The sequence below is a fragment of the Panthera leo genome, chromosome C2 (genome assembly GCF_018350215.1).
Source record: "Panthera leo isolate Ple1 chromosome C2, P.leo_Ple1_pat1.1, whole genome shotgun sequence".
Lineage (NCBI taxonomy): Eukaryota > Metazoa > Chordata > Mammalia > Carnivora > Felidae > Panthera > Panthera leo.
This window is the reverse complement of record NC_056687.1, coordinates 70,304,467-70,322,599: the sequence shown is the minus strand read 5'-3', so window position 1 is coordinate 70,322,599 and position 18,133 is coordinate 70,304,467. Positions and strand designations below refer to the sequence as shown.

At 48.0% G+C, this 18,133-nt stretch overlaps 1 protein-coding gene across 1 annotated transcript in view; it reads left to right on the top strand.

Annotated features, from left to right (window-relative positions):
- The window catches only part of SLC12A8 (solute carrier family 12 member 8), a 145,910-nt gene that overhangs the window by 78,112 nt on the left and 49,665 nt on the right, over nt 1-18,133 (top strand). Inside the window, exon 6 of the mRNA XM_042903005.1 lies at nt 10,004-10,117. Coding sequence (XP_042758939.1) covers nt 10,004-10,117 — 114 coding nt within the window. The remainder of the gene's footprint in view (nt 1-10,003; nt 10,118-18,133) is intronic.

The following is an 18,133-nucleotide window of genomic DNA, read 5'->3' as shown; positions in this document are numbered from 1 at the left end:
CCCATGCCGCAGTATGTGTCAGTATTTCATTCCTTTGTATGGTTGAATAATATTATGTTGTATGGACATACCACATTCTGTTTATCCATTCATCTGTTGGTGAGCATTTGGGTTGTTTCCATTGTTAATTATTAATATTTTATGGGTTTTGTATGTTTCCTGGGTCTAGACACTGGAGACACACCAGGAAATAAGACAGCACGGTTCTTGCCCCCACCTGGTAGGTAGCCAGGCAGGGACAACAGAGAGATGAGTGCCGTCACAGGACCTGTGAGGACCTACCGGACACACTGGTTGGGGGCTTGGCCACACTGGGTCCTGGTCTGGCCTGACCAGCCGTTAACTGTGCGGGGTTCTTTTTCAGGCCTCAGCCTTCCCATCTGTAAAATGGATTTGAGGCTAAAGGCCTCTGTGGCCCTATCATTTCATGGTCCTATGATGCTGAATCTTCTGCTATGGAGTTCTAAGAGAACATTTGCTTCCTTTCTTTTTTGGGTCGGGCGTGTGGTGGGAAAGAGGTACCTATGGCTGTAGAAGTGGGGAGAGGAAGGGGTGTCTTGGAATTTGAGTATTTCCAGCAGAGTGCCTGGCAGGAGGGTGGGCTTGCTGACACAACTGTGATTGTCTTGCTGACAACTCCCTGCAGGAGGCCACTTAACCTCTTACCCCCCACCCCCCTTCTCAGTTGCCTGCCCCTGAGAGGGTGTCCAGGCAAGACTAGGGAAGGTCAGAACTCTTGACGGCCAAAGGGGCTAGAGTTGTGTAGGAACAGCCCATTCGGGGGACTACCAGTTGGGTTAGGATTATTTCGGGGTCTCTGGGCCTGGAGTTTAAGCAGGATGGGACTTGGGATGTCAGAGGCCAGGACGGCCAGAAGGAGTAAGTGGTGGCTGGGTGGAACCCACAGCCAGGGTGGAGATTTCCTGTCAAAACAGCCACTTATCCTGGCGGGAGAGTGCATTCCTTTACCCTAGGAGATAAGAAGGCCCGATTTTCCTCTCAGGGTTCCTTTGAGCTGTGAGCAGCCACTGGAGACTCTGTAGCCCCCTCAGTCGGGGCCCCAGCCTGACCAGCTCATGCTCCTGGCTCCCCTCCCAGGCTCCCTGCATCCTTGAGTGAGCACTGACCCCAGCAGTGGCAGCCAAGGGTTGAATCTAGCCTCCTCTGTGCTTTGATTTCTTTACCTGAAAAATGCACCTATCTTGTAGGATCGTTCTGAGCTAATATACTTAAAGGGCTTAGAATAGTGACTGGGATAAAGCCTTACTCAGGGTGTGTGGCAATTGCTAGTCTTATCCCAAGATACCTCTTTGTTTCCTGGGCCCAGGAAAAGTTCCTACCAAAGTCAGGCCCTTTCATGTTCTGGGGCATTTGACAGTTCTTTTCTCTGTAGGCATCTCCAGGCAAAAATTTCTTATCTCAGCTGGCTGACCCCAAGGCAAGAAAAGATTCATTAAGCATTTAAAATAGAGTCCATTTCAGCAGACTGAACAATTTCTTGGGTATTAGAAATCATTCTTCGTTAAGACAAGGTTCTTCCTCCCTTTCACAAGTGAGGACTCCTTTGCTCAGAAAGAATCTCTGAACAGTCCATCCTAGATTGTAGGGATTGTAAGGGTTGGCAGGAGCCTCTCTTGTTATGGGAAACTTTCAGCCACCCCCTTCCAAGGGGGCACCCCTAACCTCTCCCCGCAGACCCTTCATCCCTTGGGTTGCCCAGCCTTGGGGGCTTTCCGGCACTGTTCCCGCCAGCCAGTTGTCCTTCAGGGTGGAGGCCATCCCCAGGGGCCTCGAGGCTCCAGACTGCTCCTCCCTGTGCCCTCTGGGCAGGCACAGCCCCACTTCAGACTTCCCTTCTGGCCACTGCTGGAATGCCCAGCCCTCCCTCTGTGTATTTTCTCTCTGGGTGGGGGCCTGGGAGCTGGAAACCCTGCTCACATCCTCTCCCCACCCTCTCTTTGGAGGACCAAACTCCAAAGAGGCCAAAGCCAGAGAGGAGACTGTGGTGTGGGGAAGGCTAGCAGCTCGCCGCCCAGAACTCCCGTGGGGAAGGAAAGCTGTGCTGTGGGTGGGCATCTTGGGAGCCTCTTCCAAACCTATCATCATTTCCCTTCTGTCTCTCCAGTCTGTGGTCAAAACAGTCCCAACCAATACAGCCTGACCCAGTTCAAGTTCAGAGCACTTCTGTGGAGTACCTGTAATGGACTGAGATTGTTATGACCCAGTTTAATGAGATAGCCCTGCAGACTGGGGCTCGGTACTCTGTGGGCTCCGGGCTGGACTCCAAGCTAGGGCCACAGTTCCGCTTCCAGCTCTCATGCTTTGCATAGCTGGTTTGCATCTCTGAGCTCAGTTGTCAAAATGGGCCCACGGATTAGACCATGAAGGTTCGTTATCTGCACTAATGGAGGGCACCCAAGATGCTGTAATAACCAACAGGAGACCTAGTAGCATACTTGTAATCCATAATTGCTTTGTTTCCTTAACATATTCAGGAATGTGACGGCAAGCTGATGTCACAGTTTTGTAGCACATGTTGTATCACCACCACAGGGAAGGGAGGGGCATGAGGGAGGTAGGGGGTGGTGCTGTGATGTTCTAGAAGCTAGTTTGGGATTTTAGATCTGCTGCTGGAAATCAGTGGTATAATTGGACTCTGGGTACTGAGTGTTAAGAATGAGCTTCTTGGGGGGCGCCTGGGTGGCTTAGCTTGTTAAGCGTCCGACTTCGGCTCAGGTCATGATCTCACGGTTCATGAGTTGGAGCTCCACATCAGATTCTCCGCTATCAGCACAGAGCCTGCTTCAGATCTTCTGTCCCCCCTGCCCCCACGGCTTCTCCGCCCCTCCCCTGCTCATGCTTCTCTCTCAAAAATAAACATTAAAAAAAAAAAAAGAGTGGGCTTCTGGCTGGGCCACTTTCAGAATTAGAAGGGATCTAAAACATCACCTGGTAGGCCCTGCACCTGCACCTGGGTGTGTGGTCTGCATCACCGGGGCGCTCAGTAGGGGTGCGGAACCTTGGGCTCATCCCAGAGTGACAGTCAGAATTTGCATTTCAAAGGGAAAAAGGACTCACTCACTGTCCCCCAGGAACCAGGGCACCAACCCCTGTATCTAGACTCTTGGTTCTCTTCTCCCAAATCCATGCTCTTTGGGTCCAAGTTGACTGCCCCGCCCCTTTGCAGCTCCCGGGAGCTAACACCACAGCCCAGAGGAGGAAAAACTCCACTGGCCAGTGCAAGCAGGCAGAGGCATGCAGGTTGAACTGCCCATCTTTGTCCACCTTGGACTGTCTGGGGTTGGGCAGTGTCTGAGTAAATTGGGGGGCTGCTTGGGCAAGAACTCTGCGGGGCACTTAGTAGCAGGATGGGGCCCTGGACACTCTTTCTTCCCTTTTTCACTGACCTATCTTTGTGAGGCTATTTCAGACCTGTTCTCTCCCTTAAGCTGCAGATCTCTCCCCACAGGGCGACAACCTAGAGTGGTCACAACAGCCCCGGAGGTTGGGCGGACCCTCAGGCCACCATTCCAGCACCACCATCAGGGAGGGCCTGAGGGGAGGGGTGTGTGTGCAGCATGATGCTGGGCTCCTGGGAGAGGCACCCAATTCGTGTTTCCCCTACTGCAGGCCTACTGTACTTCCTCCTCGACTGGGAGCCTCTGCTGGCCCCTCTCCTCGTGGCCTTGTCCCCATCCCTCCCCCACTCCTCCACTACGTTGTTTTGGTGTGTGTCCCTTCCCAGAACCTCGGCCTCTCCTTTCCTTTTCCTTGCAGAGTTGCTCTTCCTGTGATCCCTCAGGCCCCAGCCCGCCCTCTGGGGCCCTCCCTGCCTTCCTCTCTCCCAGGCCCTTCCTCCGCTCTTTCTATTCCTGGTTGGACCAACCTCTCCCATTGTCCATTCCCAGGAAAGGGCTGTCTTGCTGGTCGGGGTTGGGGGCGGAGTGAGGGACCTGAGCCAAGAAGAAAGCCGGTGCCGGTGCCGGAAGCCCCTGCCTGCCCCCACACTCCCCCCAGCTCTACTCACAGCAAGGTGCCCCCCACCCCTGCCCCATTGCCAGTGTCATTTTTAGAAATCTCACTTTCTAAGTTAGTCAGCAGCAGCAATCTGACACCCACATGTGGGGGCTGATGACTTCCCGACTGCCTCTTCTAATTTCAGCAGACCCCAGAGGTGGGGCCGGCAGGAGTGGGGGAGCAACAGGTGCCACAGGAAGCTTCCCAGCAGCCACCTGACCAGAGGGCTTGGGAGCTGCGGTTTGTCACAACTTGTGACCAGGGCAGACAGCCTTGGGCCAGGGCAAGGTGGCTGGGTTCCCATGAGTACTCCTTGGGAGCAGACAGCAGACCCTGCAGAATCAGGGCCCACTCATGGCAACCAGAGGAGCTGTGTTACCAGATTCTGGGAAGAAAGGCCAGGGCTTTCTGTAGATGACCTTCAAGCATCTTCCCTCTGCCCGTTCCTGCCTGGACTTTGTCTTGATTTATTTTCTCCCTCTGTGTCTCCCCACTCCACCCCCATTCTGTTTTTGTTGTTCCTAAAAGCACATAGCTCAAATGGGGCCAAAGTATTTTTGGTAAATACAGAAACAGATGTTCGGGTCAAACCCAGATACATTCACATGTGGCAGGTACAGGCACTGAGCATCCCGGGCCTTTCAGAGTTGGAAGATGTCAGCTGAGAATGCCCCAGATTGGCTCCCTGTTTAACCAGAAGAGGAACTGAGAGGTTTACAGGGGCAAAAACACAAGCTTTAGAGATCTCTGGGGAAACAGCTCGGGATGAATTACAGAGAGACAGTATGGTAGATGGAAAACTTTGAATTCAGACAGATCTGGGTCCAAGCTAGGCTCTGCCTTCTAGCTATTCAAGCCTCAGCCAGTCATATACCCCTTGGTACATGTGGCATTCCACAGGGGAGACCCTCTGTTAGCCCTCTGCAGATGGAGAGAGGGAGATCCTGTGATCTTTGGGGGGGTGGGTTTCAGGGGTTGATGAGAATCTATGCTGTATGCCTTAGCACTATCCCCCTGGGGAAAAGATGTCCCCAGAAAAGTTTGTCCCACAGACCACAGGCCTGCCCAGAACCAAAGCTGGCTCTCTCTTGGTGGGGAGGGCAGTGCTGGGGATCTGGGAACTGGTCTCCTACAGGAGAGGCAATAGCTGTAATACAGACAGGTCTGGCTGTGTGACCTTGGACAAGATTCTGTGCCTTCCTGAGCCAACTGTCCTTATATCTGATCTTGCAGGGTGGTTATGGGAATCAGGGATGACATTGTAGAGGACTTACTTCCCAGTAATTGGTGCATAGGAGGTGCTCAATAAAGGGCTGCACGTCAGTGTGTTCAGAAGAGAGGTTGCCCTGTGATGTCCTTGAAGATGGAACCTGCACAATCCTGTGCACAGAGAGACTCCTCACTGCCTGGCAAGGACTGCGGTATGAAACTTTGCTGGCTGTGTCACCTGGGTCTGCTGCCACTGCGAGGTAGGGCATGGTAGCAGTCAGGGCATGGGAGGCTGTAGGGGTGCAGGGCCTGGCGGAAGTCTCAGGTGCAGAAGCAGCCCTAGTGTGGAAGTCCTGAACTTTGGGGTACATGTCCCTCAAAGAGACTTCAAAGGCCTGGGAACCTCCAAATGATGTGTAAAATGTGTTGTCTGTGGGGACAGCTTTCAACAGATTTTCAAACGGGGCCAAAACTAGCCAAATTAAGAACCTTTGTTCTGGATGTTAGTACATCAGGCTTGAGGACGCACTGTAAGAGGACATGGCAGGTGGGGTCCTCTCAGCCCTGTGCCCTGGATATGACCAGCTGATCTCACCCCATGCCTCAGCCAGCAAGTACAAGCCAGGCAGGGACATCAGTGCCTGAACTGGGCACCCACCCTGCCATAAGCTTGAGGTTCAGCTTGACTTGGCTTGGGGTGTGGGATAGAGACTGGGTCCCCAGAAGTTGGGGTGGGGACCAGTAGGGCCAAACCTCGTTGGAGGCTGGCTCAGGACTGGGGGCCTGAGGTGGTGAGGTTGTAAGGGGGTGGGAGTCATAAGGGCCTGGGAAGGTAAAGGCAGAGGAAATGAAGCAGGTCCATTATGCAAGCTTCTGGAGCTCCTTCTCATCCATTGGAAAGTGGCACTTGTGCCTGAGGTCTGTCCCTGCCTGAGTGGGCTTGACCAAATAGTCGTCAAATGATCTCTCTGGGCCTTGGATTCTAGTCTGAGGGTGATCACTGCAGGATCTTACCTCAGAGCCTTATTTGGAGACCTCAGGCGTGTCTCATGGAGGTGTGGCTGAGTTAATTTTAGTTTATTTGCAGGTGGGATCTGCTCAGCCCTGTGCTCTCTCTTTCATTTCCTTCCTTCCTTCCTTCCTTCCTTCCTTCCTTCCTTCCTTCCTTCCTTCCTTCCTCCCTGCCTCCCTCCCTCCCTTTCCTTCCTTCCTTCCTTCCTTCCTTCCTTCCTTCCTCCCTCCCTCCCTCCCTTTCCTTCCTTCCTTCCTTCCTTCCTTCCTTCCTTCCTTCCTTCCTCTCCCTCTCCGCCCTCCTCTCCCTCCCTCCTTTCCTCTTTCTTTCTTTCTTTCTTTCTTTCTTTCTTTCTTTCTTTCTTCCTTTTTCTTTTTTTATCTGCCCCATCTTTTATTTTTTCTCATAAATCACTTAAATCATGTCTAGAAGCAGATAGAGTATAAATAGAAAGAAAGAAAGAAAGAAAGAAAGAAAGAAAGAAAGAAAGAAAGAAAAGAAAAGAAAGAAAGAAAAGATACTTGTTTACAAAGAAGTTGTCTAGAGAAGGTAGGCTTTCAGTCCTGGGATGTTTTGTTTGTTTTTCTGAAAGATATAGTTGTTTTTTTGGTAAGTCAATTTTAACTTGTGAAAGACAATGTGGAACACTTATGAAAAGAAAAGAGAAATTGCTCATAATTGCATTATATAGATATCCATAGTTAGTATGTTTATGTTTCCTTCTAGTCTTTTCTTACACGTGTATATTGAAACTCTTTTGGTATTTGTACTATAAATGGTATCCAGGTTTCTTGCTTCACCATGTATCATACATAACATGGACAATTTTCTGTGGTGCTAAAAGCCCTTTATAAACATTTAAAATACTTCAGTTCCCCATAGTTAGGCATTTAGACTCCCCATTTTACATCTTTATAAGTAAAGCATTGAAATGTTTCTGTCCATAAAGTTCTTTTCAAAGTTAAGATGATTTCCTTGAGAAAGATTCAGAAGCACATCTGAAGGGAGAGGGCTGTCTCAGCAGCATGTCGGCGTGAGCGTGTGCTGGGGAATGCGTGGGGCCGCATCTGCCATAGGCCCTGCAGAGACAGGGGATGAGGCAGGCCTCCTCACAGACCCCCATGAGAGCCAAGTGACTTAGGCTCTCAATCTGTGGTTCTTGGTGGGGTGGAGGGAGAGAAGACTCATCCATGGGGCCTGGGCAAAGCCTTCATATACCCCTCTCTGACTGAGCTCCCATGGGCCTCCTCTGCAGGGATCAGTGAAGCCTGATGAGGTGTTTCTGTCCTGCACGGCTGGCCCGCCCAGCATGCCCACAGCCCTGCGTTCAGATGGGCCTTCAGACCTGTGCAGCATTCCAGCTTGGCTGAACTCTGTTCCAAGGCAGGCTGGGCTTGGTGTTCACCTCAGAAAGGCTAGTCAGTGGGGTCAGCCAGCGGATAAACTAAAGTTAACTCAGCCATTATTGCTTTTTTGTTAATGAGGGGAAGACCAGCTGTGAAGATGCCAAACCATTCAGAAATGTTGCACAGTACTTGGGATTTAATGTCTCAGGACAAATTCCGCATTCAGGCAGAAGAAAGCAATCGACAGTGATTTTAAGTCTTGACCGGACTCCCAAGGGTCCCTTGTGCTTCACTGAGCTTTCATTTTATTATTTTTTTAAAAAATATTTTTCCTATTAAGTTATGAATCTTGGAAGCTGTGAAAAGCGCTGGTGATCTCACTGGGCTCATGAGTGAGCAGGAGCTCTTTTGTGGATTGAGGCCCAGGGGGAAGCTAAGCCCCGAGGTAGGTGGAGGACAGTTGGGCAGGAAATTCTGTCACCACAGCTCCAGGGGTCGGCTGGAGTGGTGGCTAGACGCCCATCCTATGTGGTTGTGGGGGTTGAGGGAAGGAGGGCAGGACTGGCTTCTCTTAGGCTATAGTTAACAGGAACAAACTAACTCATTCTCTGAGATGAGATTCAAAAGCAGAGGCTGGATATCCTGGATGTTCCTGAGCCTAAGAATACTTGATCTGGATCTTAAACTTCCACAGCCCACTAACATGTCACAGATGCTCTTCAAAGTGACCTCCTTTGACAAAGAAACAAAATAGGCTTAAAACCACCTGAAAAATTTTATTGAAGTCAGTGTACAAATGTTTAAAACACTTTGAAGAAATCGGATCTGAGATGTTCTTGCTAAAAAGCAGCCTATGAACAAGTCAAAGTGAAAGCATGGATTCGAGATGTGCCCATAGCCAAGATCTAAGAGAAAGATTCTTCTTAATGTGACCCATATTTGCCACCTACCTCTTGTGTGACAGGCACAGTGCTTGACTCTTGAGGGCAGACATTTGTGAGACTGGATTTCTTGCCCCAAGGAGTCTAGTTGGGGTAAGATCTAATATGGCCAGTCACAGTATGAGGGCACTTAGGAGGAATTGATTCTGATCAGGAGTTGATGTAAAAGCCAAAGGAAGTAGCATTTGAGATGGGCTTTAAAAGTGAGCATGGTGGGGCGCCTGGGTGGCTCAGTCGGTTAAGCGTCCGACTTTGGCTCAGGTCATGATCTTGCGGTTTGTGAGTTCAAGCCGCGCATCGGGCTGTGTGCTGACAGCTCAGAGCCTGGAGCTTGCTTCGGATTCTGTGTCTCCCTCTCCCTCTCTCTGCCCCTCCCCCACTCATACTCAGTCTCTCTGTCTCTCTCAAAAATAAATAAACATTTAAAAAAATTAAAAAAAAAAGAGTGAGCATGACAATGGGGCACCTGAGTGGCTCAGTCAGTTGAGCATCAGACTATGGCTCAGGTCATGATCTCACAGTTCATGAGTTTGAGCCCCTCATCAGGCTCTCTGCTGTCAGTGCAGAACCTGCTTCACATCCTCTGTCCTCCTCTCCCTATGTCCCTCCCCCCCTCACAAATCAATAAACATAAAAAAAAAAAAAAGTGAGCATGGCATTGATGCTTAGAGATGTGGGAGAAGGGGCTGGAAGGCAGGGACACAGGAATGGGTATTACTGGTGTTCTTGTGGAGAGTCATTTTTGTGACTTCTGGGCAGAGGAAAGGCAGGAAATGGTGGCATGTTGCCTGGTTGTAGAGGGCTTTGATATTCATCTTAAGGAGTTTGGACTATATTCTGCAGCTAACAGGGACCCGTGGAAAGGTTTCTGAAGAGGGAAAGTAGCTTAACTTTTTCAATTAACAGAAAATACATAGATACACGCTCAGTGAAAGATTCCAGCTATATGGAAATCTGTAAAGAAAAAAGAAGAAAAGGAAAAAAGAAAATGCTCCCTTTCCCAGAGGTAACTATTGTTCTCCTTCAAGTCATTTTATCTACCTATATCTGTAGATAAAGACATACAAAATCCAGCCCTGGAAGTGTTAAGGCCGATTCTGTCAGACTTCTTCCTTTTCCTTTCTCTCACAGACACGCCCCTACCTTTTTTTTTTTTTTAAGTTTATTTATGTATTTTGAGAGAGAGAGAGGAGAGAGAGAGAGAGCAGGGAAGGGGTAGAGAGAGAGGGAGAGAGAGAATCTCAAGCAGGCCCTGTGCTGTCAGCACAGAGCCTGACCCTGGGCTCTATCCCATGACACTGGGATCATGACCTGAGCCAAAATCAAGAGTCAGACGCTCAACCAACTGAGCCACCCAGGCACCTCAGACCCCTACCTTTTAATATTTAAATTTATATAAGCTAGGCCTGTAATCTAGGGAAGCCTGCATGCTGTATCTTCTCACTTGACTCATTTTGCTCTCCTTTGTATTATTTCAGAGCACGGTTTTATTGGGTATTCACCAGAACTGCTACAGAACAACACTCTGCCAGATTACAGCCCTGGAGAGTCTTTTTTCACTGTTTTTGGGGTGTTCTTCCCAGCGGCTACAGGTATAGTAATTTGGATCCTTTTTCCAATACTCTAATACTAATTTCTAATACTCCCGCGTTAGGGGTATAAATGCTTGGTTTCTAAAACTCAGTATTATAAATGGCCTGCATATGCTCCTAGGATGTCTATCTGACTTTAGAGATGGCCTTAGCTTTGACTAAAAAGCTATTAACAGAGAGTTTACTTGTCCACAATTCCTAAAGGCTCCAGCATTATTTATTCTTCCTTACCCTCCATACCTATCTATTGAAACCTCTTGGCCCGGTCAGTAGAGGAGACATATTTCTCTTAGGGCTGAGCAGGATGGATTCCTTAGCAGGGCAAGCTGCCCCTTCCACCACAGAATGGGTGCAAACTTGGTCTAGAAACTCCCCTCCTCCCTACCCCAACCTGTGAGTCTTCTCCAGGGGGCAGAGAAATGCTATTGTCTTCTCCCTGTTCTGGGTGTGGGTGAGATCAGGACCCTTGGACAATGAATGAATCTCCCTGCCCTACCTTCCCCATTTTTCTGCTCTACAGTGGCCAGGGAGGAGCGTTACAAAGCTGAGATCCCTCTAGAACTCTTAGGCTCTAGGCCTTGGCCCGGAAGGTGGTAAGCCAACATGTGGACTGAATGATCATAAGAAATAACCATTTGCTAGAGACTGGACTTGTCCCATGGCACAGACTCAGAGAAGCATTTTACTCTTGATCAGGCCACATCAGTGGCCTGGAGTGTGGCTGATCTTGTCTCCGTGTCCTTCTCCCCTCTTCCCTCTGCCTGCCTTCATGTGGCTATTTCCTTGCTCATGATCCTCTCCTCAAATAACATAGGGATAGAAAAAGGAGGAGAAGCTACTAGGATGTTAAAACTTTAAAAGGCTGCCCGTGACAAATGCTGGCAAGGATGTGGAAAAACTGGAACTCTCATACACTGTGCAACCATTTTGGAAAACAGTAGGATGATTTCTTAAAAATTGAACAGTCTATGGCCATAGCACCGTAAATGTGTCTGATCTTGGAAGGTAAGCAGGGCTGTGCCTGGTTAGTGCGTGGATGGGCGACTGCCTGGGAATACCAGGTACTATATAGGCTTAAAAGAAAGAAACCTAAATATACACCCAGCCATCCCCTCCTGGTTATCCGCTGCAGAGTAGTGAAAACATGTAAAGACTTGTGCATGACTGTTAAAAGCAGTTTAATTTGTAATAGTCATGAACTAGAAATAATTCAAATATTCATCAACTGACAAATAGATAAATTATGGTATAGCCATCCATGTAAAACTACTCAACAATAAAAAGGAATGAGCTATTTATACCTGCAACAATACAGATGGACCTCAAAATAACAGTGCTGCACAGGGCACCTGGGTGGCTCAGTTGGTTAAGCGTCCCACTTCAGGTCAGGTCCTGATCTTACAGTTCGTGAGTTCGAGCCCTGCATTGGGTTGTGTGCTGACAGCTCAGAGCCTGGAGCCTGCTTGTGAGCCCCTCCCCTGCTTGCGTGCTCTCTCTCTCTCTCTCTCTCTCTCTCAAAAATAAACATTAAAAAAAATTAATGGTGCTGCAAGAAAGAAGTCAGACAAAAACAAGTACTTTTTTTAAAAGATAAAATTATACAAAACTCCATTTATATAAAATTCTAGAAAATGCAGACTATAGTAACAGAAGGGAGATCAGTGGATGGGGAATAGGGGTGTGGGGAGCAGGAGGGAGGGACAAGGAAATTTGGGGGTATGAAACACTATTCTGGACTGTGGTGATAGGTTCACAGGTGTATCCCTATGTCACAGCTTTCCAGATTATGACACTTTAAACGTGTGCAGCTTATCGTTTATTAGTTACACCTCAGTAAAGCTGTGCAAATGAAAAAAATGAACAACGTTAATCGCCTTTAATCAGCTTTCCTGAATCCCACTCTGGCCTCCAGCAATGCATGTTTTCTCTGCTTTTCACAATCAAGCACTGGGGCTTTGTGCTCCTGTCTCCATTTCCTGCCTCCTGTTGCCTTTGTGCATGCTCTTCTTTTGGAATTCCGAGCCTGCCTCTCTACTGAAATGGCCTTTCCAGAGTCTTCAGTGGCTGCCATGCTATTCAGTTCAACTATCATCTCTAGTTTCTCAGTGCATTTGACTGGCAACCTCCACTTCCTCCTTTTCTCTTGCCTTCTCTGATGTAGCACCTCCTGGTCTGCCCCCTGCCTCTCTGACTTGCCTATTTGGGTACATCCTCTTCTGCCTGCCCATTAAATTTTGGGGTTTTTCTCTTCTTTCTCTACTGTTTTCCTTAGGATCTCATCCATGCCTACTGTTCAATGACCACTCACAAGACTGATGACTCCCAGACTTGTACCTCTAGCCCAGATTTCTCTAAGCTTCGTATCATATTCTTAGTTGCTTACATGGCATCATCCACTGGGTATCTCAGACCCAACATGTTCAGAACCAAGCCCTCCCACCCATCCCCCAACTGGTTCTTCTCCTTACTCTTGATCTCAGGAAATGGCATCTCCATCCAAACAATTGCTCATGCCAGTAATGGGGAGTTATTCATGATAACATCCTCTTTCTCACCAGTACCCTCCAAGTCCTCCTAAAGGAGCTTCTCCTTTACTTCCTACTTCTTTCCACCTCTACCACCTGACCACTCTGGTCCAAGCCTCATCTCTCAATAGATCACCACAGCAGTCTCCTACCTGACCCACCGCCCTGACCCCCACCCCCCAGGCTGACCACAGAAGTGAGCTTGGAGCTAGGCCTCAGGAGCGGCAGGTAGAATCTTGGTCCACAAATCCAGATGTGCCAGAAGTAATGCATCTCTTTCATTTTTATGAAATGAAAAGAGTCAGTCTCTGACTCAGTCTTCATTCTGCCAGGATGATTAAAAATGAATGTCAGTCATTCATCAATGCCTCTACATTGCCCTGCCATCTTGTTCCAGGGTCTTAGGGTCTTATCAAGTCCCAAGGCATGTCTGGCTTTTCATCATTGTACACACAGCCAGATGTCCTGTCTGCACATCTGTTCAAGTACATGCTCAAGTACATAGGGAGCCCTATGCTTTAGAGTCTATGCACTTTCCAGGCCCTCCTTCCAAGGGTCTTGTGGGGCTCCTGCTGTGCTGACCAGGAGTGGGTCGTACATCCACACGGCTCCAGATCTTATGAGCCTTTATCTCCTTGCCTTCAGCTCCAGGGGCAATCTTCTGTAATAATATGGCAGACACTTTTGTCCAGGGCCAGCTTTATGGGCATGAACCTATGCATTCACACTGGGTCCCACGCTCAGAAAGGCCCCCTGCTCGGTGTAATGATTTACTTTTGCTAAAACTCTTAATAATTTTTGAACAAGGGATCTTATATTTTTATTTACACTGGACCCAGCAAACTATGTACCAAACTATGTCCACGCCGCCCCCTCCACTGCCCGCCCCCGCCCCTGCCATGCTTTCCCCCACCTATTTTGCGGTTCCTTTTCTCTAAAATCTCCTAAGGGCTCAGGCTTTTGAGAAACAGAACCCAAAACAGGGTGCAGGCAAATTAAGCTTCCTTCTGGCACGTATCTCCCTCAAGGCAGTGAAATATATGTCAACTTCCTCTTGAATGGGCAGAAAATGCAAGGGGGAAAATGAATAGAGGAAATTTTTTTTTTTTAAGTTGACATTTGAAAATATTGACTTGCCCTCCCTCCCCCACACAGGCAGAGCACACCTTCAAGAGACTTCCCACCTGAGCATTTCCTTGGACCCCTGCCTGGGTGTCAGGGCCACAGTTACACCTGAGGCAGGGTTGTGGACCTCTTTGGCTGGCCGCACTCCAGGGGGCGTCCTCAGGCACCCACAAGAGCTTGTGTCAATAGTGTGACCCTGCTGGGCCCCCTCCACGCTGCTCCACACTTCCCCTCCTTTGCCTCTCTGGGCCCTGTGTCTTAGAAGAGAGGGGATGCCTGGTCTGACGGGGCATCAGGGAGTGGTGCAGGGAGGGTGCCCCCCTCTTCAGTACTTCTCCCTCCAGCAAGGAATTAGCAGCAGCCTGAGGTTTGAAGAGCCACACAGTGGCCCAGAGTCTGAGTGGGACTAACATTTGAGATCTGCTAGTTCAGCAGCTCTCAATTCTTTCTTTCTTTTTCCTTCCTTCCTTCCTTCCTTCCTTCCTTCCTTCCTTCCTTCTTTCCCCCCTTCCTTCCTTCCTTCCTCTTTTCTTTCTTTCTTTCTTTCTTTCTTTCTTTCTTTCTTTCTCGTTCGTTTTATTTATTCCTTTTGAGCGAGAGAAAGAGAGCATGCGTGAACGTGAGTAGGGGAGGGGCAGAGAGAGAGAGAAAGAGAGAGAGTCCCAAGCAGGCTCTGCACTGACAGTGAGGAGCCGGATGCAGGGCTCAGTCTCACAAACCATGAGATTATGACCTGAGCTGAAATCAAGAGTCAGATGCTTAACCAACTGAACCACCCAGGTGCCCCTCAACTTTTTCTTTTTAATCCATATTCACTTTTGATAATGATACTGAAACCCTCACCTACACTAGAAATTCTGATATGCCTCCCTGGACCAGAGAGGGGTATATTTGTCCTTCCTTTGAGAAAGATTGCTACCTAAGAATATTAGTCAAGCTTTATATTCTGCAGCTTAAATTATGAAAATATTGTTTTGTAAAAGTCCAAATATAAAATTATAATATTGAAGAAACTATCTACACAGGCCTTTTGTTTTACCTCACGCTTCTCCGGAGATGGGCTTCCCCGTCTCTCCCACTGCCCCTTGGCCCAACCAGGTTGAGAAGGACTGATCTTTTATGTGACCAACTGGGGAAGGAGGAGCACAGAGGGGCTTATGAAGGATTGCTAAAGGTCACCCGGCTAATTAGTGACCAGAGTTGGGCCACCATCCTGCTATGGAACATTGCCTCTCTGGCTCTCTCACTGTTTTCCAGGGGCCCCAGTGTAAACACGGTAGGCAGGACGAACAATTTGTATCACTTGGCTTTCCCCTGGCAGATGTTCTGTTAAGCTATGAAAAGCATGGATGATTGGCAGTTTCCATGGTGACGGATTTGCCAAGGATTAGCTCCGAGTGAGTCATGGCTGGGGCTCCCTCCAACGCCATCCTCTTCTGGAACAAGAGAACCTCCAGGCTGTGGAGAGGAGAGAGGAGTTTGGAAGAACAAACAAAAGTCCCCCCACCTTGTGTCCCCATCTCCAGTCAGACATATGATTTAAATTACTTCAGATATTTTATCTCAAGGGCAGGACACTTCCTGAGAGGAGCAGCTGAAGTCTAGGTTTCAGTGGCTTCTCTGGATTTATGAAGCATGTCCTTTTGTCCTTCTGTCCTTCTCCCCGAAGTCCACCACACCCTGCAGTACTGGCTGCAGGGTGGGGCTGGGACCTTGGAGTAGATTCTGCATTTGCTTTGTTTCTTAGAGCACTTTCCTTCTCCAAGCTACACAACCAAACTTGCCCTGAGAAACAAATATCCACCCCACAGAATGCTTTTTCTCTCTCTCTGTTTCTTTGTCTGTCTGTCTCTTTCCCTCTCTCTCTCCTCTCTCTCTCTCTCTCTCTCAATCACACACACACACACACACACACACACACACACACAGCCACTCCAGGGATTAGGGACCACAGTACATGGAGGAACTAGGAAATGGAAACTCCCAGAGAATGGGGTCCACAGGTTTAAGGAAGAGAGAGCCTCAAGTAAGGACAAGCTGGAGTGGGGCTCACTCCACTGCATTCTGATGAGTAGGATAGGAACAAGAGAAAAGAAGGAAGCTTTATAATTATTGTCATGTTTCTTTTTATAATTTTATTTATGGAGTTAACATATAATTTTATCAAAATTATTATAAATATCTGTAATAATCATTAGCATTATAATAGCCTACTAGGTGTGGAGCTGTGCTGAGCACTTTACATATAGTCTTTCACTTAAACCCCACCACAGCCCCACTGCTTCAATTAAGCACAGATTTACCCTGAAGGTAATGAACCCCAGACTTCAGGGTCCCTCACTTGAGTAAGCTCCTGCTTACGCCCTGTTCTTAATTTCATATTCATAAGTCTGTGTTGTTTTTAAAGTGTCAGACCCCATAGAACCTGGACCCTTCCATGGGTTCTGTTATTATTCCATTTTATGGATGAGGGAACAATAACAAAGAGAGGTTATTTCCCCAAGGTGCTGAACCCCATTGCTTCCCACCTACTTTGGAGAGGATGCTGGAAGAGAGAATGCACGCTTGTCTGGAGCTGCCCCCGACCCAGAAGCCAAAAACTCTGGCATTTAGTTGAATTGAATTGAATCCTGGGATTTAAACATTTCATTATTTGACACTGTCTCAGCAGAAACTCTAAGGCACCGAGAGGGTGGGGCCTGACAGGTTCTGCCTCAGAGAATGGAGCCAAGAGGGGATGAAAGGTTCCTTCGGGAACAGCTGAAAAACCAACCAATAGGTTTGGAGAAGGAGTGGGTTTGGAGTTCAGGTGGAAGGTAAGGAGAGACCACCAGGGTCCTTAGGAACCCAAGGATCTCTGAGTGAGGGACGGAGCCTGTCTTTCCTGAGTGGACATTTCTTTAGCACCTCCTAGGTGCCAGGCACTGTGCTGAGTGCCTTATAAATGCTCATTCTAACTTTAACAACAGTTCTGTCAGATAAATAATCATATCCCCATTTGTAGACGAGGAAACTGAGGCTCAGAGCCACACTGCCTCCAAACAGTAACAGACTGCTTCCTTCAGGACAAAAGGCAGCAGAGAAGACATGGGAACTTTAGTGCATGGATCTTCTGCCTTAATGATAGAGAAAAATAAACTCATGAACTTAAAAGAAGAAAGAAAATAGGCACCAGAGATACAATTAAGCTAAAGCTGAAGGAGAAAATTAAAGGTTTCTAAGAACACAGATTTGGATTGAAAAGCACCCAGGAGGAAGCTTGGAACCTCCTTGAGAAAGAGTCGTTCTTTAATGAACAACTAACAGAAACCAGAAAAGCCTAGAAAAACTATTAGGTTTTTTCCCCCTTAGGAATTCTCATTTTCAGTAACAAATAAGAAAGTAGGGTGGGGAGTGGGATTGTGATGGCAGGCAACAAATGAAGTGTGTGTGCTGTGGTTGACTCCCCCCACCCTCCGAAAGGACATGGCCATTGTCTTGCAAATGTTGTAAGCCAGTGGTTACTTGACGTACTGGTTCTTTTAACCACAGCTTATTTTTGAGATGTAGAGGGGATGAGTTCCTCCCCTGGCCATCCATGCCTGTTTTTAGGTCAGATATTTGAACTGGGGCATTAAGCCCAAGCACCATATTCACCTGGTGACACCCACCCCAGCTATAGGCATAATGTCAATGCCCAGGAGACTATGGATGGCGCTGGATGTTTAGCCTCATAAACCTAAGCTGGTAAGATGATGGCCAACACCAGCTCACATATATACAAAAGCTGAGACAATAAACATGCTAAAAGTCTGTAGAACTAGGGTGGAAGACCAAATCAGGAGGCATATGAAGGAAACCATATGAAGGAAGCTGTTTACCAAAGTCACATGTGCACAGACTACATTGTCATCCTGATGCAGGGAGAAATGTGGTTTCAGGTAAAGCAATTAACTGCTTCCTGGAACTGGCAGTTTAAGACCTACCAGGAGGGGAAATGCCCTGGTCCAGGCACAGACTAGTGATTTAGAACTGGTGATGAAAGTACCTGTGGGTAAACCAATGTATAGTGCTGATCATAACTGAAAAATTCAGCCTTCTTGTGGGGGAGGTAACCCCAAATTAATCATACAGCTACTTGGTTATAAAAGGGAAATCCAAGAAAAGCATGGGTGTTAGAAATCAAGAAACTGTATTACATAGTGGAAAGAACACTGACTTGAGATCAGGAAACTTGAAGATAGTACTGCAGTTAGTCTGAAACTTGGGCAAAATCACTTCCTCTCTTTGGGCCTCAGTTTCCTCATATGTAAAATAAGAGGTAGGAGTAGATAACCTATAGGACACCTCTAGCTTTAAGAATTGTTGATTCGGGGCGCCTGGGTGG